Here is a 24,517-nt window from a genome sequence, read left to right as displayed (position 1 = left end):
GGGTGCAGAACTCAAATGCTAGCAAAAAGACCAGACTTAATGGTTTGACCGAGACTGGAGGGACCCCGGAAGACATGGCCCCCGGACTCTGTTAGCCCAAAACTAAAACCATTCCCGAGGCCAACTCTTCAGACAAAGATTAGACTGGATTATGGAACATAAAATGATACTAGTGAAGAAATGTGCTTCTTAGCTCAAGTAGATAACATGAGACTAAATGGGCAGCTCCTGCCCAGAGGAGAGATGAGAAGGCAGAGAGGGTCAGAAGCTGGTTGAATGGATACGGTTAAATCCAGGGTGGAAAGGAGGAGTGTGCTGTCACAGTATAGGGAGGGCAACTAGGGTCACATAACTATGTATAAATTTTTGTATGAGAGACTAACTTGAACTGTAAACTTTCACTTAAAGCACAATTAAAAAAAAACCCAATTAACTCACACACACTATGTCCAGGCACTGTTCTAAGGGCTTTATGCATATTAATTCCATCCTGGTAACAACTTTCTGGTATGAGTACTATTATTACCCCTATCTTACACATAAGTAAACTGACACACAAAGAGGTTAAGTAGCTTGCCCAAGACCACTCAACTGGTAGTTGGTAGTGCTATGATCCTTACTCAGATGGTCTGGTGTCTGGGGCCATGCTTCTCATGCATTTCTGCCTTCCTGAAGGATGGTGCCCATTGGTATCATAAGCACTGAGACTGAATAACACAGCAGAGAGGAAAGGATGCCTGGACTAATGAGAACACTGGGGTTCCAGCCATGGCCCAATCCTATTTTTGCAGTTCTCTGGGCTATAAAATGAAGAGGGCCGGGTCAGGTTCTTTCTAAGTCTGCACCACTTGTTGGCAGAGAAGGGATTTGAAATGCTGTCTCCTACTCTGAAACAGCATCTTTCCTTCCCACTCTCCTCCTTCCCGCCTTCCTTTTTAGAGACACTTGGGGACTCTTTTCTAGAAGTAAAAGTCTGGGACTAGAAAGGAGTCTCTCAGTCCATCCTGCCTTCAGTCCATCATCTGTGTACAGGAAGGGGGATTCTCAGTTATTGCTTGGGCATGGCGTGGCTCAACTCTGCCCTTTAGCATTCTTCTGGCTGCCAAGTTCTGGGAGAGCCATGGGTGGGTGGAGCCAAAGCATGAAGAACCAATCGGGAAGAAGCCACCTGGTCTTGGTGCCACCCCTTCCTGGTACCACTTTGCACTGTCAGCTGGGTTCTGAACTGCAAGAGGTAGAAGATGGGCACAGATTTCATCTTTCATTAAGCCATTTTCTGGAAGGGGTGGCCTGGCAACACCATGATTTGGTCTGTCTGCTTTGGCTAGAAAGCCAAGACTGAGCTCATCTAGACCGGTCAGAGATCCCAGGAGCCTAGAATATTTTGTGAAATGACTCTGCTCTCTATCATGAACGCCATCCAGCATTCAAGCCAGAGACCAGGGACGTGCACCTCCTAATTGATAATGGGTGATTCAGAATGAAGCAGGGTCACAGCTTTAGTTCAAGGCAGTGTCTCCTCTGGCAACTTCAGGACGTTTTGTTGTTAGCAATTTGGAAACTGAAAACTGAGCTTTCCCTAGATGGTATGTGATGAATGGCACCCACTAAAAATCTTGTGATGGGAAAGGTGGAAGAAGTAGAAATACCCCCTATCCCCAACTCATTTGAGAGAACTGCCCTTTGGCCCCAATCTCCCTCCTGCACCATCATCACATTTCTCTTCTAAAAGAGGGAGGTGAAGCAGTGGATAGGGTTAAAATTTCTACTTCCTTGCAGTCAGTCCCATTTCTAGAAACCTTTCACCGAGCTGCTGTCTTGTGCTCAAAGCTTGTGAGTTCTACCTTACCAGTGTCCAGAGAGGTCACCCACCAACTCCAGTCCCTGCTGGAGAAGGTCACGGCAGTTGTCCCAGACCAGTCATTCTGCACCACAGATGGTGGAGGGATTTTGGTTCCTTTGCTTATTCATTCCCCTAACATTCAGGTGGTGGCTTTGGCAAGAGCCTCCTTGACCAGGCAAGTTCCCAGCTTGGTCACTTGACTGGAGTCACCCTGAGATAATGTTTAGTAATTCTATCTCCTATCTAGTCTTTTATTTTGTGGAGAGAAGAAAGTTGTTTTTCTCCAGAGCTCAGCTATCTGTTAAGGGTGTGATCGATGGGGCATCAATCAATGAGAATTGCTCCATGTTTGATTTACCGTCATTTCCCACTCTCCCCAGCAACCCCTTCCTCCTTTGTTGTATTTGATAAAGCACATGTGTTCATGTTTCATCTTCAAAATAAAAATTTATTCAATCTGTAACAAGAACATTGAATCTGCACATTTGCGCACAAGTTCACATTTAAAAACAGCGGAGCACATCAGTAATAAAAAAATCTATGGTACAAGTGGAACATCCCAACCACCAGGAAGATTAAGGAAGGAGATGAGCCCACTCTTTATATTCTGTTTCAAATGCCTCAAAAAGGTCCCAGAGATTCCAGGGAGCACCTGCTTTATTTAATAAAACATGAGCATAAAAGTTTGGGGTGGCCTGGGGCAAAGGTAACAGTCAGTGAGAGAGTCTTCTGGACTTGTTTTCCATATTCTGAAAAAGTCCTAAAAAATAAAGTAGAAAGAAACAAAGGAAAGGCACCTTAAGCTATGCCAAGCAAACCAAAACCCAACAAAAAATAAAAACCAAGCAATCCCCTGTGGGCTTGTTGATTGGAAAACATTTCAGGACCAGTTACCCACTTTTCTGATTGGGTCATCAGCTCTGCACGTGTACACAGGCTGCGTCACCATCGCTGTGGGGACACAGACGGCAGCACCGGTCATAGACCTCTTGGGGGCTCTTCAAGCTGATGAGGGGTGATTCCAGTTTAGAAATCCTGTCCTAGATCTCTGGGGCACTGAGAAAATGAGGCTGGTCTCTTTTCACAGCAGGAGCCAGGCCCAGTCACCCTCCACTGCCAGGCTGGAAAAGTACAGAGGCACCTTGCAATAGCTCTCCATGGCATCAAGGGACCCCAAGCCCTGGGAAAAGGGTTAGGAGCGTGCAGCCACCTGCTTTCATAGCAGGCCTTTTCCTGATATGGGTGTCATATGAGTTGAGGCAGCAAATCACGCTTATACCTAATACGTGCCTTCATCTTACTTTTAGTTTGGAAGGGAAAACAAAGTCCAAGATGCTTTTAAGTTGGATTGGTGATGCAACAGCTAAAATTTCATCTTGTCTACCATCAAAAAGCAAAACAAAATTAAACAAAAATGACACTAGCCATTCACCATCACAACCTTCACTGTAAGACACACCATCACTGAGGAAACAGCAACTATTTTCCACACAGAGTATTGGATGGGGGTGCAGGACACAGGTAGAAATCAGCTCCAGGTTTTGCCCACTTACTCATGAGGGCTGACCATGGCGTGGCTCGGTGAGGACTCACAGGACAGCCATGGCTGGGTACCTGAAAAGGAAGGAGGCTGAGCGGCCGACGAGACGATACAGGTTTTAATACTCACAATGTAAACAAAGTATCCACAAATAGGTGTCCAGAAAGCCAAAGAATGGCTTTACTGAAAAATTTTAAAATGCCCTTTAAAAGTTATCCTTTTTGCATAATGCTTTCTTAGAAGAACAAGAAACAACTCCCACAAAAACATTTTTACCAAACATGCCTAGATCACTTCAGAACTGAAACTCTCAGATGGAACAGGTGATTTCTATAAGCTGCTTTGTCTCAGAAAAGCAGCTTCTCGTAGGAAGCTTCAGGTCTAGCCGACAGCATCTATCTGGGGCCCATGAACAGGAGAGGACCCCAGAGCCTGGGCTGTCCTAAAAATGAAAGAGAAAATACCAGTGGGGATAAAGGTACAGAACCAGGAAAATTCTGGATAAAGGGCCTGAAGAGGCCGAGATATGAGGAATGATCCCAAACTTTTAGAATCTGAAAGGCAACCAAAAAGAAGAGAGATGAATACTACCATACTACAGTACTACATGTCCACTACAGTACACACTATTCCTAAGTGTTTCCAAAACCAAGAAAGGCTTGGGATTTCTCTCCCTTCACACTGACCAGGTAACCATCCCAGATTATAGCTCAAAACCTGTGTGCTCCTGGGACTTTTTCCCCACGCATCAAAATGTTACTCTTTACGAATATGTGCACACACAAGCGTGCATGCACGTGAGTACATACACACACAGCCCTCCAGAGTAAATGAAAGTCAGATGATGGTGGTTTTTGAGATGAAGACAGAGGCAGTGAGCAAGACGCCAAAGCTTTTCCTCCTCAGTTTGTCAATCTACCAAACCCCTGCTGTTCCAGGTCTGGATATTCCACAAACAGAAAAGGGAAACAGGCCACCAGAGATTCTCAGAAAGTTTGAAGAGAAAAAGTCTGAGAAGTCCTTGACCCCTCATTATATACCTCTCCAGGACACTGCTCAGTCGTGTAAATAAAATAAGACCCAACTGTGGGAGTTTGAGAGGGCTGGCAAAGCCCCTTGGCATGGCTGAATCATAGACCCTGTGCGTAGAGGATGTTTATTTAGGCAGGTAAATGAAATGATAAAATATGTAATAAAAACAAAATGGAAGGCATAGGAAGACCGTTTCCTCCACTCTTTAAACAAAAAGTTTGTTTTTCACAGCATTAAGGGTTTCTCCCCAGCTCTGCTGTTACTTAATGCAGTGAGCATGAGCATTACACACAGTGGGAGGGGAGCAGAGAGCAGTATAGTAATGCTGATACTGCTTTTACTTCTGAATGTGTGGGATGTCACCATCTCAGGGGTTAACATGAGTGGACACCATTTTCTTATCCTCCATGCAAATCTCTCCCTGCCTCTGTCCCAACTTCCTGTCTTTCCCGTCATATTGGTGGTGGAATGGCCTCAACAAGATGGTCACTTCAGACGGATGAGTCCTGGAAATTCATAACCCTGTCTCACAAGCCTCCTCACATTTGTACATAGCACCTAAAAAACCACCTCACAACACATTAAGTATCCAGGAATCACAAAGCTGTATAGATGATACATTTGAATCTTTAAGAAAGCTATTTAGGGACAGCACAGTTATGCATAATCACTACACCACAAAGACACAACAGGCAGTTTCTGCCCAACCTGCCTCCTGGCAGTGGTGTCAGTCCCAACCAGAGTTTCACACGGCAACTGGACTTATAGCTCGTCTGGAGCACCTAAGAGTGGCCTCAGTCCACCCTTACTCTCTCCTGTGGGTCACCCTACTGCTTGCCCCCACTAAACTCTGCCCTCTGACATCAACTTGACAGTCTCTCCATCTGTCTTTTCCTTTCAATGCTATGATAAGCCAAAAACCTAAGTCTGAAGTCCACCAGGTCAATCTCTCAGCAATGTGGACATCAACCAAAGCAAACAGGAAGCAATTTGCAAACCACCTTCGTTTTGGTGAACTTCAGAGGGTATTTCATTCCAGGGTAAATATATTTTCTGTAAGAAGCTGAAGCAGGCTTGTTTATGGCAGGTGCTTGTGTTGATGATACCCACAACAGCAGCAAAGCAACAGCCTCCTCAATTACTAGGTGCCTGCCCTTGGCCGAGGCCTCCCCTGCCACCTCTCAGCCACCAGTAGGAGCGTCCAGCTTGGGCAGAAGTGACAGTCCTATTCACTCCTGGCTGCAGTTCAGCTACCAGCAAACCATGTTCTGGGATTTCAGTCTCAGAAATCAGCCTTCAGGCAAACCGATCTAATGGGAGGCTTCAGGGCTTTCTCTGAGGAGGAAGTTACTAACACATAATTTGGCAGGAACTGGAGATTAGAAGTCTCCATTTAAACAATTAAAACCACCATCAATATACTGTGCAGATTCTACCAACACCCATCAGTTTTATTTCTGTGGTGTCTTTATGTGTTTTCCAGTTGCAGCTTAACTCCTTCTTAAAAAGAATAAATTGAAAAGATCCTACAACATCAACAACAAAACACTGTAAGAAAGTGACAACACATATGTACATAAATACTGTGTATGAACTTTAGAGAAATGACAAACCTTCCAGGAAAAGAATGGGAAAAAAAACCCAAAAAAGACTTATGTCAAGTGTTAACAGTGATAATGTAGAAAACTTTGCTTTCAATGGAGGTTATACATATGTAACAATTAAAATATCATCTATGAAATTAAAAAAAAAAACAACCACAGGCAGCACTGGGGAAATAGCAAGGGGGAGGGAAATACATTGGAAAAAAAAATATGGCCATTAAACTCAGAAGGCCCACAGAATTATTCAAGTAATGGAAGGGTTAAAACCCTACAGATGTATTCATTTTAAAAGAACACACTGAGTTTTAATTGCTGTTTTACAAACTTGTCACTATTGCGTTTTCATTGGGAGGACTGGGAAGGCCAGGATGACCACTCGTGTGGATCCCACCAATCCAGAAGTTACGGGGCAGTGGCCTCTCCATCCACAACTTTACCTCCTCCTCCTGTCATGCTTTCCTTTACAGAAGACTTTCTCCTGAGTTTTATTTGGGGTTCACTTTTAATGTCAAAAATTATTTGCTTGGGAAAAAACTATTTGCTTGGTAAATTTACAAAGGCAGCCATTATCATTTTTGTAATGATAGGCTCTGGAATGCCAGAAGAAATGGATTCTGGAAGACACCCTTTGAAAGCTAAGCAGAACTCGTGCGCCTCAGGACTCCAGTGGGCTGGGGCTGGAGATGGAGGCTGAGAGCGCTCTGCCGCCAGTCTGGCTGCCCTTCAGTTTATCCAGTGCCTCAGGTCTGCGAACCAAACCATCATCACAATGGCCCTGGGGAGCATTTCCAATTTCCAACGTCATCTCTACCCTCCCCATCTGCTTCCTTCCCTCAGTCAAGCAACCATGCCTTTTCTCAGAGGGCAAAATGAGGAGCAGGTGGCAGTTGATTGAAAAACAGCAATTTGCCTTTGATAAAGGTGTTCTTTGAAAATGAGTTTTCTTTTTTTTTTGAGGTTTGAATTAAAAAAAAAAAAAAAAACAAAATGGTCTTGCAGTCCAAATCTCTCTTTCTCTCTTGCACACACACGCAGACATACACACAAAACCCAAACCCTGCATGCGCCAAGAACAGTAAAATGACCAAAACATTATAAAATTAACCAATAAAGTGCATGTTCCTTACATATTACACCTGCCCCTTTACAAACATTTCTTTTCAAAAGTCACATGTGTAGGCTCAGAATCACATGGTATTATAGAAGGGGTTGGTTGTCCTTCTTTTATCATTCGCCTTTTTAAGTCTCCTAAGGGGGTGAGTTCTGCCATGTTGCTGACGGGGCGCCACAGCCAGTCCTGGAGCTGCGCCTGCACACTGTAGTCCCTGGGTCTGTAGCAAAGCAAGGCCTCCTTCAGAACTAGTCAATTCAGGTCCTGCCCTGGGGAGTGAACACTGCTGACCGTGACCAAATTCTTTGGCATACTGCACAAGGGGCCTTTCCACTGGCTTGCTCTGCGCAATACACTCTGTTGTTTTGAGTTGCTCTACAAAATACTTGGTGGGCTCTGGGTTCTGGGGGACACCTGGGTTTTCTGGGGGCTCCTGGACCTCCATGGCATGCATGCCTGAGTCCGTCCTGATGAAGGGCTGAAGAAGTTTGAGATGAGGGGATTCTGAGAAGATAGGTTCCCTCTCCGGTAAACAGTCTTTGCAGAGGTCCAAGTAACCTAACTTGACGAGGGAAGCTGAGCGCCTTATTTGGGATGGGTTGGTGAGCCCTGCCTGGCAAATCACTCGGGACTCGATTTCTTTAGCACGTTCCTTCACCACACCGGCGCTGTGGCTGAGACCCTTTATACTGTCACTACTGGAACTATGTGGGAGTTGACAGGCCATGGGTGATGGGTCCAGTTTTTCTTGTAACTCCTCAATATTGTCATCAAGTTTGCTAATTAAGCTTAGATCTTCGCTACTTAACTGGGAGCCCTTATGTGGCAGCTCATCGCCACTGCAGAGGGGGCCCTCCTGACTTTCTTCCCAGCTACCCTGCTGTGTGGAGGGCTCATTGTCTGTGCTGCTGCTTTGCTCTGTGAAGCCCTCCAGGTGAACCACGGTTTGGGGATGCAGGTAATCCAAGTTGGCAGAGGGTACATGGGTTGTGCAACTGACAAAAGGCGCTGCTGTCTCTAGGGGTGTTGATGGGCTGTTGCTCCTGTCATCAGGGCTGCTAAGGGTGGAGGTTGGGCTGGTGGGTCTGTCATGCTCAGGAGAGGAAGAATGTGGCAGAGGTAGCACTTGGGGGTGGACAGAAACCTGGTTGGGACAGACAGTCCTGTTCAGATTTTCATCCAGTGCACAGAGCACAGTGATGGACTTTTCCACTTTTACTTTCCTCAGCCCTTGCTCCCCACCCTTTTCGGTGGTGGCTACTTCAGCCTCTGGGCCATGGTGATCAGGTGACGTAACTGTGTGAGTATACTCGATGATTTCTATCCTCTTGGGAAGGGAAAGAGGGACTGCCTGAGTCTCAGACCCCTGGCATGAAAGCACAGTCCTCTGCTCCTTCAGGACTCCTTCCTGCTGTGTTCTAGCATCTGACACTGGGTGCTCCTGAGGAGCTGGCAAGGGGTGAAACTCCAGCAGCTCAGGTGCTGGAGCAATGGCTTTCTGCTCAGGAAGGGGCAGTGAGCCAGCCTTAGATCCACTGCATTCCCCTTTGTCCTTGCTCATCTCTGATTCCTTGGGGACAACTGAATGTTCCAGAGTGGCCTCATCACTTTTCCCTTTTGGTGCTAGGTCTGCCACCAGAGAATCATTCTTGGAATTCTTGCGAGTGGACAGTGACGTACATACAGGGGCAGCACCATGGTGCTCTTGCTCTTGCCGCAAGCGTTCCTCAAACTCCAATGTGGCTCGCCTCACTGAGCCCGGGCACCACTTAGCACCTGGGTGCATCTCTGGGCTGCGGAGCTCTTGTTCCCCTTCAGCTGGTTCCTCTTCTTCCAAGTCTGCTGTGAATGAACATGTGGTTAGGCAGCCTTCTGGGTCCCACTTCCCTGAGTCTTTGGCTAGTTCAGGCTGGGCTGCACAGGAACCTTTGTTCTGCTCCAGATTCCCAGGTTTGTTTTCCAGGGCCTGGGCCCTCTCGATGGGCAGCTCATGGATGGTGTTCTTCTTTGGCGTATGGCATGGGTTGGGTAGGACATCTCCTTTCAGTTGAATCTGTCCAACTCCTTGACTGATGGACTCAATCTCAGTGATGATTTCTTTGACTGAAATTGCATTTTCTGAGTGAGACTGCATGAAGATATCTGGGCTGACCAGTTCTGAGATTGCCTAAGAAGAGAAAGTAGTGGGATGGTTATGGACAACTGCAATCCAGTTGAAAATGCCAGATGTTCTGCTTATTAATCCTGATCCAGGACAACCTATCTGGACATGAGGACATAAATAATGGAGTGCCTGGGGCTGCACTCTGACCATCTGTTTTGTGGTACAAGGAAAAAACCGGACTCATCAAAGTCAGAGATACAAAATTAGTTCCCAGGTCTACAAAACTTTCTGTTCTGTTTACTCAGGTAGGATTCCAATTCAATAAACTTGCCCCCAAAATTAACAGCAAATTGCCTTGGAGGTTCCCATAATACTTATTTTTCTAAGACCACGAACACCCAGGATGCAGGCCATACTGGGGCAAATGAAATCTCTTTCCTCTGGCCTATCAACTTCCAGTTTGATCCCAGTCTACTTCAAGTGGAAGAGTTCCATTCAAGGCCTTAGATATGCCTTGGAGCGAGATGGATGAGGCTACCATCTGATGTCTGATAGGACACTCACTGCTCTCTTCTCTCCTCCGTTTGCCAGCTTTCATCCCCATCCTCCCACTGCTTCTCCTAGCAGCAGCATCCCCAGCACAGATGGGCAGGGAGAACGCACTCTGTATCTGACCACACAATCCCTAAGTTTAAATGACTTCTTCTGGGAAAGGGTTACGTAGCTTATGCAGCCACATAACTCAGCAAACTCTGAAACTGTGACTCTCTGGTATTTTATTGTTTTACCATTTATGAATTCCTAGATGGATTTAGGACAAGACCAAAGAATTTGGCCAATGCAAAATCAGGCCCTACCGAAAACAAAACAAAACAAAACAAAACAAAACAAAACAAAACAAAAACACACCCAAACAACCAAGATTTTCAAAATCTGGACATGGCCTTTGGAAACCTCTTAAACAGGTATCATTATGACCATCCATCCACTCTGTTAAAACATTTCTGTCAGCTTTCAAAGTACAATTATTTCCCTTGGAATTGTTCAAGTCTTTCTTCTTCAAAAGAGAGTCAGAGTTAGTACAAACTAACAAGGCCAGTCACGTCTTTGGGGAAAATCTGCCAGGGCATCAGGCTGAGGCAAACTTGCCAAGACTCGGAGAGAAGCCACAGCAGGTCTGGGATGTGCGCAGCCTGTGGAGAGGGTGCTCATATGATTAAGGTCTTCGAAGAAAGGCTATTTCTGTCAGTGCTGCTACACCCAGTGGTCCAAAGGAGAGCTCAGGCATTCTAACTTCCCAGCAGAAAAGAAACAAAGGCATAGGCTTTGGGGAGAGAAGACAGAAGCAGAGGCAAGAATCGCCCAGGGGGCAGTTAAGGAGAGACAGATAAAGAGCGGATAAGGTGGTAAACGTAAGTGGAGAGACACCAGGAGATGTCAAGAATCTATTCTAGTGAAGTTTGGTTAAGTTAGAGTAAACTTGTCACCATTTACTTCCCAACTACAGTACTGTATTGATCTAAGACATCATTGTCTATAAGAGACATCCCAATTTAAGAAATGTCAAAATGAGAGTAAGTGTGAATCTCAGAATTGATGATTTGGCAGTAATTCTTTCCCTGGACTGAGATGGCTTTTAAGAACTCATACGCTACTAAGAAGAATCTTAGGATTCTGTCTGCTTTCAAATCATTTCCCCAAGCCAACCCTCAATTCTTAAGCACCACTGGGTCTGAAATGAGCAACAATTCAGCAACAGTATTAACAGCAGAACTCAGTATGAAGAATCAGTTGCTATTTCAGCAACTATTTACACATGCTTAGTCTTTGAATTTTCTGCAGCAAAAAAGAATTTCCCAAGCAAATCCATCTTCTTAGAGAGACACAGGTCTCACTGAGGCAGCTGAGTCACTGGCGCTTTACTACTGGTGACAACTGATCTGAACTACAGAGTCCAGGGAGGGGACCTCTCCTTGTTCAGCCAAGACATTCATTCTGGCTACTCCGTTCTCTCTTCATCCCCTCAGAAATGCTTCCAGTGACACCAAAACCCTGAAAAGATGAATTCCTCAAAAGACAACTGATGAAACAAAAAATTTAAACCCTAAATTTTCCAGGCAAATCTCAGCCTTGAGACTGTCCCTCCCATATTGCCTTCCTAAATCTACAACATTAAATATAAAATGAACAGAGCAGAATCCCAAACATTTTGTCTTTGAAAAGAACTTCATTAGGTGGAGAACTATAAAAACAACTTTTACCTTTGACTGTTCCTCATCTATTGAAGATTCTTCAGACGCATGGGGAGTATTACTCAAAGAGCTGCTTCTCTGGTCATCAGCTGTCACTTCAGAAGGGGCTACTTCTACCACTGACAGTCGGCAGCTTTCACTCCTTCCTCCGCTCAATTCCTCCATCCTTGAGTGGGAAAAAGACTGGGACCGGGTTTCTTGGGAAAGCTCTACAAACTTCTCTAGGGCACTAAAAAAATCAATGCGATCTGTGCTGAAATCTGAGACTTCAGCCTGGCAACTGGGCTGGGGGCTCGGTGACTCAGGGTCAGGGGACATGGGGAGGTCTTTTAGTCGAGATGTCAATTCTTCCATTGGCAGTAAGTGGACGTTCATGTCTGCTTTCAGTGCGTCTGTCTCCAAATCTTCCACTGTTAAGTCTGGAAACTCATTGGCCATTTCTGGGGCCTGTCCAGGTTGGATTAAGGCTTTGGATGCATGGCAGTTGTCAAGAGGGAATTTTGATTCATTCAGACAACATCCTGATGAGCATCCATTGATGTCATTTAGGTTTAATTCATCTTCGATCTGTCCAGCATGAAATTCCCTAGAAGTAAACTCCAAGCAGATCATTCTTTCTTTGGTACACAGGCCTTTCTGATTTGTATCTTGTGGGACCACGTGTTCCACAAAGACGGGAGGTATGGGTGGGTGGCTCTCCATGGTCTTCACCTCGGCAATCTGGTCAGCTGAGGTGGTGATCTCCTTCTTGTTGAGTTCTAGCCCTGGTTTGCAGATGGGCTCGTGGTGGTCTGAGAGGTCACTATCTGAATGAGATCTCCAGAGCTTGTTATGCCGTTGTTTGCTGTGGAGGAGATACACAAGAAATGCCTTACTCTGGTTTGTGAAAACAATCAGCACCCTCCCAGGAAATCGCTCCCAAATAAACTTAAATCTTAACCCTCAAAGTGCTTTGTTAATGCCCAGTGGAACTAGACAATAAATATTTGAAAAGATGCTCAATTTAACTAATAACAAAACAAAATAAACCAACAAAAACAAATTAACATGAGATCTGAGTTTTTCACCTATCAGACAGACTGACAGGAGTTACAGTGATTGGTGACAGCCAGTGTTGATAATGGTGTGACCAAACAAACTTGCTCATACACTGTTGGTGGCAATGTGAACTGCAGAACTTTTAAAAAAGCAATCTGGCAAGAGCTCTCAAAATTTAAGAATTTTTCTTGGAGAAAAATGCACAAAGATACACATATAAAGAAGTTATTGCAAAACTGTTTGTAACAGTAAAAAATTAGGCACACACAAAAAAGAATTTATGTAAATTACAGTTCACACAACTATATGCTATGAAGCTGTTAAAAATAGTTAGGTATTTTAGTGGAATGGAAAAGCATGTTGAAAACACTTGGAATGTTCTGTTCCCATGTTAGAATAAGTGAAGGAAAAAATTGGGGGAATATTACCAAACTGGTAATAGTGTTTTTTTTTTCTTTCAGAAAAGGCAGAAATACCAGGGGCTTTTACTTTCTAGACTCTATATTTCTATGATCTTTTAATTTTTAAAATAATAAGCATCTTTAACCTTTATAATCAGAAAAAAAAATCCCCACAATCAAAACAAAAGACAAGTAATACAAAAGGAAATACTCTATTGGAGCCCATTACCAACTCCTCATAATGAAGAGCTGATACAGGATAATGGCTGACATAGGGGTATGAGGAGATTGGTGATCATCGTTGAACTGGAATGCAAAGATGGGCCTGTAAATCTAGAAAGAAAGCTCAGTAACAGAATGGAAGAGGATAAGCATAAAGTACAGGTGTTTTTTAAAAAGGATCTTTGGCTAAAAACCATCAAGCTAAGCGGACGCCTGGAAAAGCAGGTGGGTTCTTCAGAGACATTATACCTCCTTTTTTTCTAATGTCTTTTGGTTTATTTTATACTCTTGTTCCTTTTATCCGTTGGTTTATTTTATGGACAGAAGGTCTGATGTCGGAATGAGATAGCATAATTTTTTTTACTTGTTCTTTAGATGAAGGTTTACAGAACAGATAGTTTCTCATTAAACAGTTTGTACACATAACTGCTTTATGACATTGGTTAACAACCCCACAACACCTCAACACTGTCCCTTCTTGACCTTGTGTTCCCTACTACCAGCTTTCCTGTACCCTCCTGCCTTCTAGTCCCTTGTCCCTGAGCTGTTATGCCCCTTTAGTCTCGTTTTGTTTTATGGGACTGTCTAATCTTTGGCTGAAGGGATGAGATAGCATTTTAAACTACATATTCTAACAAGGAAGCACAGTTACCCAACCAAACTAAACCTGTTGCCATCAAGTTGATTCCAACTCATAGTGACCCTACAGCACAGAGCAGAACTGCCCCACAGGGTTTCCAAAGCTGTAAGTGTTTACAGGAAGCAGACTGCCACATCTTTCTCCCAGTGCAGCTGGTAGGTTTGAACCACCGACCTTTCGGTCAGCAGCAAGTGCTTAAGCCACTGCGCCACCAGAGCTCCTCAGTTACCCAAAGCCCCAGCCAAAAAGAGAAAGGTGGCCCTGTGGCTGGTAAGGACCACCTGCCAAGGGAACAGGTCACTAAGAGTAGTGCTTGGGGGTGTGGTCTCTATTACTTACAAGCTGATGAGGAGTTACCTAACTGCAGGGTGAAATGGGAAACAGCCCAAAACAACTTGCCCCTGGGCTCAAGGCCACGCCCACCTCTGCTGCCTATGAATCTCTGCCGAGTCATGCGCCTGCACTAATGTGAACCCCTGTTTGTTCTCAACTCTGCACCTGCTCTCAGCCTGTCTGCTGCTTGGGTGGGGCTCTCTCTGACTCAGGCCTGCAAAGCAGGGGGGTGCTTTCCTAAGCAGGGACCAGGTCCATGTGTTTATGAAAACAAGCTGTAATCAATCAGCTGGGTGTAAAGGTGGGGTTTTCACGCTTTCCAAGCTGCATGAACTCCAGTCACCCCTAGGAGGAGACAACATATCACACATCCCAAACAAGTGAGTGGCTGTGGGAAGGGGCAGGCTGACTGTTTGGATCTGTTGGGCCTAAACTGTACCACTGTGACCAACCAAGGATTGCCAGTAGTCTTCCTTTTAAAGTTTCCCCTCTTATGTTGTGACACACCCATTCCTTGCCCTAGCTATGACTGTGTCCTCCAATTTCTATCCCTCACTATCATGAAGATGTTCAAACCTGCACCCACTCCTCTCACCCACCATGGGGGGATAATTCCTGTGACACAAATGGCTGGGAAAGAAGTCTCAGGGGGTAGCTCTGCTCTTCTCACCCTTCTAATACTACAGAAGAACAGCTTATCGGTTAACAAGCAAATGGGATGTGTTCATGATCCCAAGAACCCTCCAAAGGCTGATTTTTTTTACTGCCTGAAAATCACTGATCAATCAGGAGGCAATGAGAAACTGAAGTTATGCTAACAGGCACACATGGTGCAGGTTTCAAAGGAAGTGGCTGCTGACATCATAGCTGTGCTACCCAGCAGGGACTTCCTTCTCTTCCTGGGGAAGATAATCATCAGAAAACACTGGGTTGGGGCTCTAGAATTAAACTGACACCTATCTGTAATGGGGGAAGAAAAAACTGCACATCCAAAGATGGGTCGGATAGTGCCTCATTTTTCATGTATGCAATAGGACCTGCAAGGCGAGTGGTAGGCAGCTCCCTCGTATACTGAAGATCTTCATTACCATTGCCTTTGAAGCGCTGCCATGCGACGTGTCCCTTCCTAATTTCCTCCCTCCTCAGAGGTAACCTACGTCCTGAATTTTGTACGTATCATTCCTTTTCTTTATAGTGGTACCACGTTTTTGTTCTTAACAATATACTATATACTACTTAGTTTTGCATGTTTTGAACATGTAAATAAAATCCTACTGTATGTATTCTTCTACAACTGTTTTTTTTGCCTAACATTATACTTTTGAGATTCATTGATATGTGTGGCTGTAATTATACACTGGGGTGAATATGCCACAATTTATTCATCCATTTACCCAATAACAGGGTTGGCTATTACAAACAACACTGCCATGAACATTCTTAGTCTCTCAAAGGTGTTTTATCTATAGAAGTAGAAAAGGGGGGTTATAAGGTATGTGTGCATCATTAATTTTCTTAGTGACACCAAAGTGTTTTCCAATGAAGCCTTTTTCCAAGTCAGTTTATTCTAATGCTACTTTAATTGGGATAGATGTAAGACATCAGATTGCATCTATTATTTTAACTGCTAATTTTTAAGTCCAGCTGACTCCTCCATCTATTCTAGGTAGGCAGTGAGTAAACAAGATGCCAGAAAATAACTTCAGAGTTGGTCTGTGGCCTAGATGATGTAATCAAGTCTCAGGTTCTTTTTCCCCCTTGAGTGGCCTCTGACCTGAATCTGGATTTACATAAACACACAGATATGTATGAGATGACTGGGACATTCTGGGTAAGAATTTGGCCTTTTACTTAATAAATGAACAATAAGGAAATTTAAATGACAGGTGCATATGGTACCCCATTCTCTTGCCTCCACTTTCTTGCTCTTTTATGTTCAGTGAAGCATCAACTCTGTTTGAGAAAGTTATACAGTCACGCGTCACTTAACATCCATGACACATTCTGTGAAAACAGGATGTTATGTGATTTGGATGTTGTGCGAACTTGCCTAAATTGTGAGCAACAGCATTCACCGATTTTCCACCTTCATTTTGTTTAACAACCTTTTGTTTCACTTCCAAATCGATAACTTCTCCTTTGCCTCTTGCTGCTGCTATCCCTAGCACTGATTTTGTTGCGTTTGGGAGCCATGATGCACTTCATGGTAATATTTTCAAAGAAAATTAAACAGAGAGATAATGCTACAATACTCGAGATGCATGATACACGAGATTGGATGCTGTTGCCTACGAGTCGAACCATACACTGTTGTATGGTAAACTTTTTAAGTAGGGAAAGTTCACATTAAAATAACAATACAAAGTACAGTATAGTACATACATAAGCCAGTAACAGACGTTTATGACTACCAAGACATACATGTTATAGGTTAAATATGTACCGTACCATTATACGCCTGGCAGCACAATAACTTTGTATACAAGAGACATGAGATACATGTGTTGCATGCGGGAAGCTGTTGTGTTCACTACATCCAGTTACGTCTGCTTATGTCTAGTTCTCTGATTGGGATTTGTGAACTCTATTATAACTTTATGGGACTACGGACATACATGTGGTTGGATGTTGCCCAAATGGACGTTATGCAGCACATGACTGTACAGAGGAAAACAAAGGTAAAAATGGAGTATCGGTTACAATAAAATCGGATTGTTTACGGCTATTCTTAAGATATTAGGCAGCCTGTAGAAATGGGAGAGAACATTAATTGAGCATTTTCTATGTGCTGTGTATGGTCCCAGATGCCTTAAAGTTATTTCAGTGAAAAGCTGTTAGGAAGACCCTTTAAACCACAATTTTACTTGGCTGTCACCTGATAAGAAATCTACCTCACTCTTGGGTTCCCTGCTGCTGGCTGACCACTGTGCACAAGCTAATTAGACTTCAATGTCCCCACCAGCAAAGCGGGGCTAAAAGACAACTCTGTCTCTTCCTGTCCTGGAGACAGGGGCATTCAAAGAATAAAAAATGACATCTGTGAGGACATGTGGCATGAACTCTCCGTGGCCACCACCCAGTTTTTCTTCCATGCCCCCTATACACTGGAATCTGATACCACGGACACATGGTCCAGCTTGCCAATGGTCTGCCTGAAATCTGAGCCTGTCTAATGGAACACAAATCTGCCAGATACCTGCATGATCTGAGTGCGGAATAACAAACAGGGCTGCTGGCAGTTTAAGAGAGTTTCAAAACACACACACACACCATTCTCCCCACTCCTGCCTCACTCCCACCCCCTAGTTGTAAAAACAAAAACAAAAACAAAATAAAAGCAGATATGAACAATATCAGTAATTCTGTAATACCCCCCATTTTAGGTCTAAAGTGGAATATTAAATATTAGCCTTCTTTCCCAGGCTATTAATGACATACTGAAAGATATAAAAAGTCCTTGTATTGTCACTGTTCAGCCCACACCATCATACTCTGATTAAGAGATGTTGCTGTTGGTTGCCACTGAGTAGATTCTGACTCACAGCAACCCCGTATGTGCAGAGCAGAACTGCTCCATAGGGTTTTCAAGGCTGTGACCTTTTGGAAGCGGATCACCAGGTCTGTCTTCTGAGACGCCTCTGGGTGGGTTCCAACTGCCAACTTTTTGGCTAGTAGTTTTTGCTACCCAGGGTTTCTGTGATTAAAAGATAGTCACCAATTTATAAATTACTGCAGGAAGCTAGTGTCACTTCAGTCAATTTCTCTTCTACTAAGAGGTAAAAGCACTAAGCTTAAACAGAGTTGCCACCTCAAGTGAAGCACCCAGTGCCCCCTTGAATAACCATGGGACTGGAGAATGTCAGGATCACTACTACACAGAAAACTATCACATGCCTCCTGGGAGAAGATATGAAATACAAGATCTGAGCAAGTGTCCTGCAATGAGATTGAGTGGGAGTTTTCTAAGGACCTTTCTTTCCTGGTCATCTATGTTGCAAGCCCCAGGAGCTGGGGCTTCTCTTTCTTTGGTCTTCTAAGCAGGCAGGCCCAGAGCAGCACTCGGGCTGGCCAAGGGTCTGCTGGGCCCAATCTACCTGGCAGCTGGCTTGGCAGGTAGCCTACAAGTACCAAGGTTTTTTGACAACACACTGTAGACTGCAGACCCTAATGGCTGTATATCTGAGGTACTTCCAACTCTTTTTCCTTACTGGCAGAGGGGCCTGATTTGGTTTGGGTAATTCTCTAGCCCCAGAGGTTGAACAGGAATTTTGTTCTAGCCAGTCTTAGAAATTCTATTTCTCTGGTCAGGGACTGTTTTTATGCATATGATCCAATCCTTGCCAATGGGTTTTGAGGGGAAGTCCGCTAGGGGAATTCTGGGAGAGGTCTTCTTCCCTAATTAAAATACTCCTTTTCTTTAGCCAGATGCTGTAGATTTATATGTAGATGCCTAGGCTGGTTTTGTCCCTTGACTGAAGATATGACTCCTTTCTGAAGGTGTCTTTCTCTACAGGATTCTTTTTCCAGGTTCTCGTAACTGCTCCCTCCCCTCCTTGGGCCTAGGAGTGGTAAAAGCTCTGCTGATACTAGTCCCTTGGGAGTCTACTACAACCCTACACCTTTGTAAATGGCCCCTTTATTAAGCCCTCCTCAAATATCCCTGATTTGAGCATGCCATATGTTTCTTGTTGAGATCCATGCTGATGCAGGTTATCTTATAACTTGAAGCCAAAAGCAGCCTAAGTGATACTCCTAGCACTAAATTCTAGCTCCTAAAAGCCAGAAAACATCACTACACAGGGAATTTCAAGGCTACTTCCCATCCCAGTTTCTAATGAAGTTACCGTGTCTATGGGTGGTGGGAGGCAGTGGTTGACGTCAAGGAGGAGGAAATAAACGGCACATGTATATATGTGTGTGGAGCCTTGGTGGCATAGTGGTTAAGCACTATGGCTGCTAACCAAAAAGGTCAGCAGTTCGAATCTACCAACTGCTCCTTGGAAACCCTCTGGGGCAGTTCTACTCTGTCCTATAGGGTCACTAAAAGTTGCCATTGATGGCAATTTTTTTTTTTTAATGGGTGTATGTGTATTTTCTGGGTAGCCTCCAAAGGCTACCCTTTACATCTGAATAATCCTTAACAGTACATAATATACGTTTATATACATTTTTATTTACGATAATCCTGTGAGATAGGTCACTTGATTTTCATTTTACAGATGGGGTCAGGTCAGGATCAGAAATGAGAAGTAACTTATTCAAGGTTGCAGCAAGGGGTCAAACAGGAATGGGAACCAGATCTATTAACTCAAATTCTGTGGTTTTCTCACTCCCCAGGGCCTGCCCCTCCCTCCATGAATCAAGCACAGGAGGCAGGATGGAACGGAAAAGAAAGGGAAATGGAAGAGGAAGGGTGATCTGTGGGTTTTTGCTGCCCTTCTTATTCTTATCTAAGATTTTTCTGAAATTCCTTTAACATCTAAGAAAAACCATATACACTTAAAAAATCCAACTCAACAGCTTGCAGTAGCCTGGGATTCCAGAATAAATACTGAAATTGGCAGGACACATAGTATCCTTCCTCTCCATGGGTCACGTGAGGACACTGCCTAACATCCATCATGTGTGTGTCTGGGAATATATAATATTTATGTCTCATCAAACCCTCAGATGCCTTTCTTCTGCCAAAAAGAACTGCTGTGTCCTACCTTCTGATCTAATCTAAAAATGTCATCAAAATCTGGCCCTAAAGACCTATAAATTGTTTTTAAGCAGAGGAGGCTTGAGTATCCTTCCAGCCTCCTAAGAGAACAGCTCAGATGAAATCATGCCAAGTACTGAGTAAATGGGTGGGATTTTTTTTTTTTTTTTTTAGTGGAAACCATAATGCTATGCTGTGGCCACATTTTCACAATACTTCAGGGGTGGGAGGGTGGTCCTTCTGCCTGGATAGGCTGGAAAGCTATTTAACATTTTGTTCAAGGGAAACACAGCCCAGATTCAAGAGTCAAGACCAAGTCATGAGACTCACTGGAGTCAAACCCTGGCACCAGCCCCAACTGCTTCTAGGCAGCTGTGCCTTTGCCCTAACAAAACCACCTAGAACATGTCTACATGGAAAAAACAAAGCAAAATCTAGCACATCCCAGGAAAACTGATCCTTAAATCCAGTTTAATCTCTGAATCTTGTTCCCGAGGGCGACTGAAGGTGGCTTTCATCACCACAGGAGTAATAATCAATGCACTAATTACTCATTTTATAACCAATTACCAAATTATTGTTGTTGAAAACATCTGATTCCTAGTGATACAGGAAGCTGTCAAGGCCTAGTATTGTGTAGAGAGACAAGCTGCAGAATAACTTTTGTGAAAACAAATCATCAATACAGGTGATGAAGTAAGACCTGGAGAAACAGGTAAAGTAATGTTGACTGTTGTCTGTGGGCGCTGAGCTTAGAAATGATACTTTCCCTTTGTATTTGCTGCCTTTTTGCAAAGCATATATGTAAAACTGGTTAATAAGACTTTTAAAAAGAAAACAAAAAACAGTTGTTTCTGGGAAGTACCTTCATACTTCAAATGGGTTATATACATCCCAATTCTACTGATCTGTCACATGACCAGAAATACCTGAAAGGAATACCCAAAGAAGCCCGTATTTTTTAATTTTTTTTTAAGAATAGGTCAAAGAATTTCCAAGAATTTCAGTGAGCCTAGCATTACCTTGCAATGGGTTTTTTAGCATTAGCTTGGAATAATAGGTATGCATTTTGATAAGGTAGTTGCATCTGGCCTTATAAGATACTCAGAAGTGTTTATTAAAATCTGCCCCTAGTTGAGAACTGAAGTAAACAGTATTTTCACCCTTTAGTTTAATTATACCAACTTGCAACTTGGAAGATTAAATGCTTAATTTTCCATGCTAATCTTTTTTAAAAAAAAGTTTTTGGTGAAAATACACAGAACAAGACACATCCATTCACTGTTCTTTACACGTACAGCCCCACGACACTGGCTGCATCCTGCGCACTGTGTCACCATTCTCGCCATTTACCCATATCGTCTCACCACCGAGTCAAGACTCTCTGTCCCTCCGTGTTTTAAAGTTGCTGTCGTCAATTTGATCTCATACAGATACTTCTTTAAAAGAGCTTACGGCTCAAAGCGAACATTCCTTACTAGTTAGTTGTTTAAAGATGTCTTCATGGGTCCACACAAATCTTAAATGTTTATACCTATTTTTTTAAAAATAGGATTGATAAAGGAATAAGTCAATTTTTAAAAAAAACACCAGGTCCAAATTAGGTTGGAAACTAGCTGCCGAAAAGGACATTTCAACTTGCCTTGAGGAGTCTTGAAGAAGGAGGGAAAATTTGAGAAAGTCACATAAATACTCACCTTGCCAGCAAGATCCCCTGGTACTCCTCCAGTTGTCTCATGAAGCTGGGGTTGGGCTTGGTCACGGTTCGTCTTTCCTTCACATAGTCATAGGCTCGGTCTAGATTCCAGCCATATTCCTTCATTGCATAGGCAATCACAGTGGAGGCTGAGCGACTCACCCCCATCTTGCAGTGCACAAGGCATTTAGATCCGTGTTTCCTAGTTTAGGGGATCAAGGTAGAGATCAAGGAAAAAACAATAGTGAGTATATTTTAAAAGCTGGGCTCTAAATTTTTCAAAGTCTCCTGTCTTGCCCTTCCATTTTCTTGCTATGCAACAGCCCCCCGCCCCGCCCCCTCAGAGCCCCAGGGGCATGTTTCATGGCTGGCACTCTCTTGAGTTACGGGTGTGGCAGTGATTCATCTAATTTATTCAAATGTTCTGAGTTGCTTCCAGTTCAAGTTCCAGTAAGGGTTCTGTTCCTGGAGGAAAGCACAAACCAAATGAAACTAAGCCTCCTTTCTACTCAGATGTAGCCCTGGATATTATTTTTCACAACACCACCACCAGTGTCCTATCTAGGGACTGGCTATATAACCTGTGGAGTCGGATACGAGCATGTGATACACCGCATGGCTTTCTCAGTGATGAGAACAGAATGAATGAGAACTGCTTGTTGTTGCCACTGTTTTCTTGTTTGTTTTTGTTTTTAATGAGGAGGAAGAAAAAGAAAGCAAAGCTACTCCCTAAAAATAAAAAGCCCAAAACAAACCCCCCCAGTCTGAACATGCCAGAGCTCATTACCTTGGATGTGAACATTATTCAGTTATGTTAATTCTGCTAATAACAGTGTCTGGCACATAGTAGGCCTTCAAATATTTGCTGAATTATGAACAACCTTACGGACTTGCTGATTAATTTAAGCTACCAGCTGCTTAAGTAGAATAGTAGTTTAAAATCTGGAAAGGAACTGTTACTCTTATCACTAGTGACACAGGCTCTGGAATCCTTCCAAGTGGCTATTCCAGTAAGTCAAAAAATGCACAAGTCAGCATAACAGGGAAAATCTTCTATCTGTTCACTCACTCACTGTATGATGGTAGACAAGATATAAACCTGTTGCTGGAAAAACAGACACACGAAAGAGTTAAGTATCAATGTAAGGAGGTATGAGGTTAAGTGCCAAGGTGAGCGAACCAGATAAGCTACAGGAATGCAGAGAACAGACTGGAATAACTGAAGCAGTCCCAAAGGAAAGGTAAGATTAACCTCCTACCTATCGACTAGATATAAAATTTTGGTGTCCTAAGTGTGGAGCCCTGGTGGCGTATTAGTTAAGAACTCAGCTGCTAACCAAAAGGTCTGCAGTTCAAATCCACCAGCCGCTCCTTGGAAACGCTATGGGGCACTTCTACTCTGTTCTATAGGGTGGCTATGAGTTGGAATCGACTCGATGGCATCTAACAACAACAACAAGGCTGGGGTGGGTGTGTGTCTCTGTGTGCTTAGATTATCCCAAATGGCTAGGAAATAAATACTTGCTTTGTTTCTGGCATCATAGGGTTTTCATTTAGACTACAGTCAGGAAGCCAATGCAGAGTGACTTAGATGGAAGCTTAGATGTGTGCTCTATATTTTCCCTTCAAGCTCTGACAACTTTAATGCATCACATTTCAGGATTATGCCTATAGGCATGGAAGGTGCTCAAACTTGGACAACCCTAAGAAAAATACAATTATAAAATTCATTACCATGAAAACTCTTCAGCATATTCTGAACTGAGCTTTTCAGTGATGTCTAACTCATGCAGTGAAGGATCTGAAGTTAGTTCTTACCTAACCTAATTCCACCCTTTCAGGTTAAGCAAGCTTGACATCACTTAGGAATCCTAAACCCATCTATAGGTAGGGTCTGGATTTCAGGGTTCTGATTAGGGTCAGACAGTCGAGGTACACAGGGTGCAAGATTTAAGGAAGTACTCACTCTCAGACTTGCGCAAGTGTAGCTCAGCACATGAGAGTGAGCTCCTCCTTAAATGTTGTATCCTGGGTGCCTCACTTGAGCCCTAATCACAGCCTGCTGAAATTAGCCTTTCTTTTCACTGGGACTGGGGCCTCACCTTGAACTCTAGCCTCTTTGGCTGGGACTGTGACAACTGGCCTAACCTTTTCTAGTCCCCTTCCCTCAGGACACTAGACTACTCCTGAATACTTGATGTACTCTGAAGTAAGACACGATCTTACGTTCAAGTCCTATCTTCACACTTGTTACTTAACCCCTCTGAACCTCATCTGTACAGGAGGATGACACTATCTGTCTGAGTTCTGGAAAAGTCTACATGTGATAGATAATACATGTAAAGTGGCTGGTGCACAGTGAGCAAGCCATGAAAGGTACTATTATTATGGGGAGTAATTTAATAATAGGCTTCAAGAATATAAAATGCTCTTTCGGGTGCTAGTTAGAGACTGAAGGAATGGGCTCAAGACAGAGTATGAGAGTTCAAGGTAACTAAAAGAAAAAATTTCCTGACCATGAAGGATTCTTAAGAGAACTGTAGAATCATTCCTGAAGGAAGATTTAAAAAAAACAGAAGTGCTTCTCATGTGCCAGGGATGGTTTCAATGTGGTCCTCCCTGAACAGGGAGCATGGCCAAGGTGCTCATTTATGGTTCCTTTTAGTGATAGGGTGGGCAAAAAAATCCCTAGGGCCTTAAAAAAATGCAGTGGTGACATACTAATACTATTTAGTATTAATTTAACTATTTAGTTAACACTAAAAGGGCCAATTAAGACATCAACAGAAAACTCAGAGAAAAATTTCACCATTTAGAATATCATAAAAATACAGCCAAAGAATGGGAAAAGATTTCCAAAGCTTACTCAGTCTCTCTCCTTGTCTTCAAAGAGGAGGGCATACCATACCACCCTTCTGGAATAATTTCTATTACATAACTTTCAAATCTCCCCACTGGCACTTAAGAATTTCATTCAGAACCACTACTCTCATTTCTGTT

At 43.5% G+C, this 24,517-nt stretch overlaps 1 protein-coding gene across 6 annotated transcripts in view; it reads right to left on the bottom strand.

Moving 5' to 3' along the window:
- Positions 1–2,270: 2,270 nt before the first annotated feature.
- The window catches only part of SSH2 (slingshot protein phosphatase 2), a 137,299-nt gene continuing 115,052 nt past the window's right edge, over positions 2,271–24,517 (bottom strand). For 3 of the 6 annotated variants that reach the window (XM_023739613.1, XM_023739616.1, XM_023739617.1), the window contains 3 exons: positions 21,519–21,719; positions 11,496–12,330; positions 2,271–9,297 (listed from right to left, as the gene is read on the bottom strand). In XM_023739613.1, coding sequence (XP_023595381.1) covers positions 7,207–9,297; positions 11,496–12,330; positions 21,519–21,719 — 3,127 coding nt within the window. In that variant the 3' untranslated portion in view covers positions 2,271–7,206. The remainder of the gene's footprint in view (positions 9,298–11,495; positions 12,331–21,518; positions 21,720–24,517) is intronic. The other 3 variants (XR_002825448.1, XM_023739615.1, XM_023739614.1) reach the window with 3 other exon arrangements.

This window comes from Trichechus manatus, unplaced genomic scaffold (assembly GCF_000243295.1).
Source record: "Trichechus manatus latirostris isolate Lorelei unplaced genomic scaffold, TriManLat1.0 scaffold00138, whole genome shotgun sequence".
Lineage (NCBI taxonomy): Eukaryota > Metazoa > Chordata > Mammalia > Sirenia > Trichechidae > Trichechus > Trichechus manatus.
Note: the sequence above shows the minus strand (reverse complement) of the source record. Positions and strands in the feature narration are given on the sequence as shown.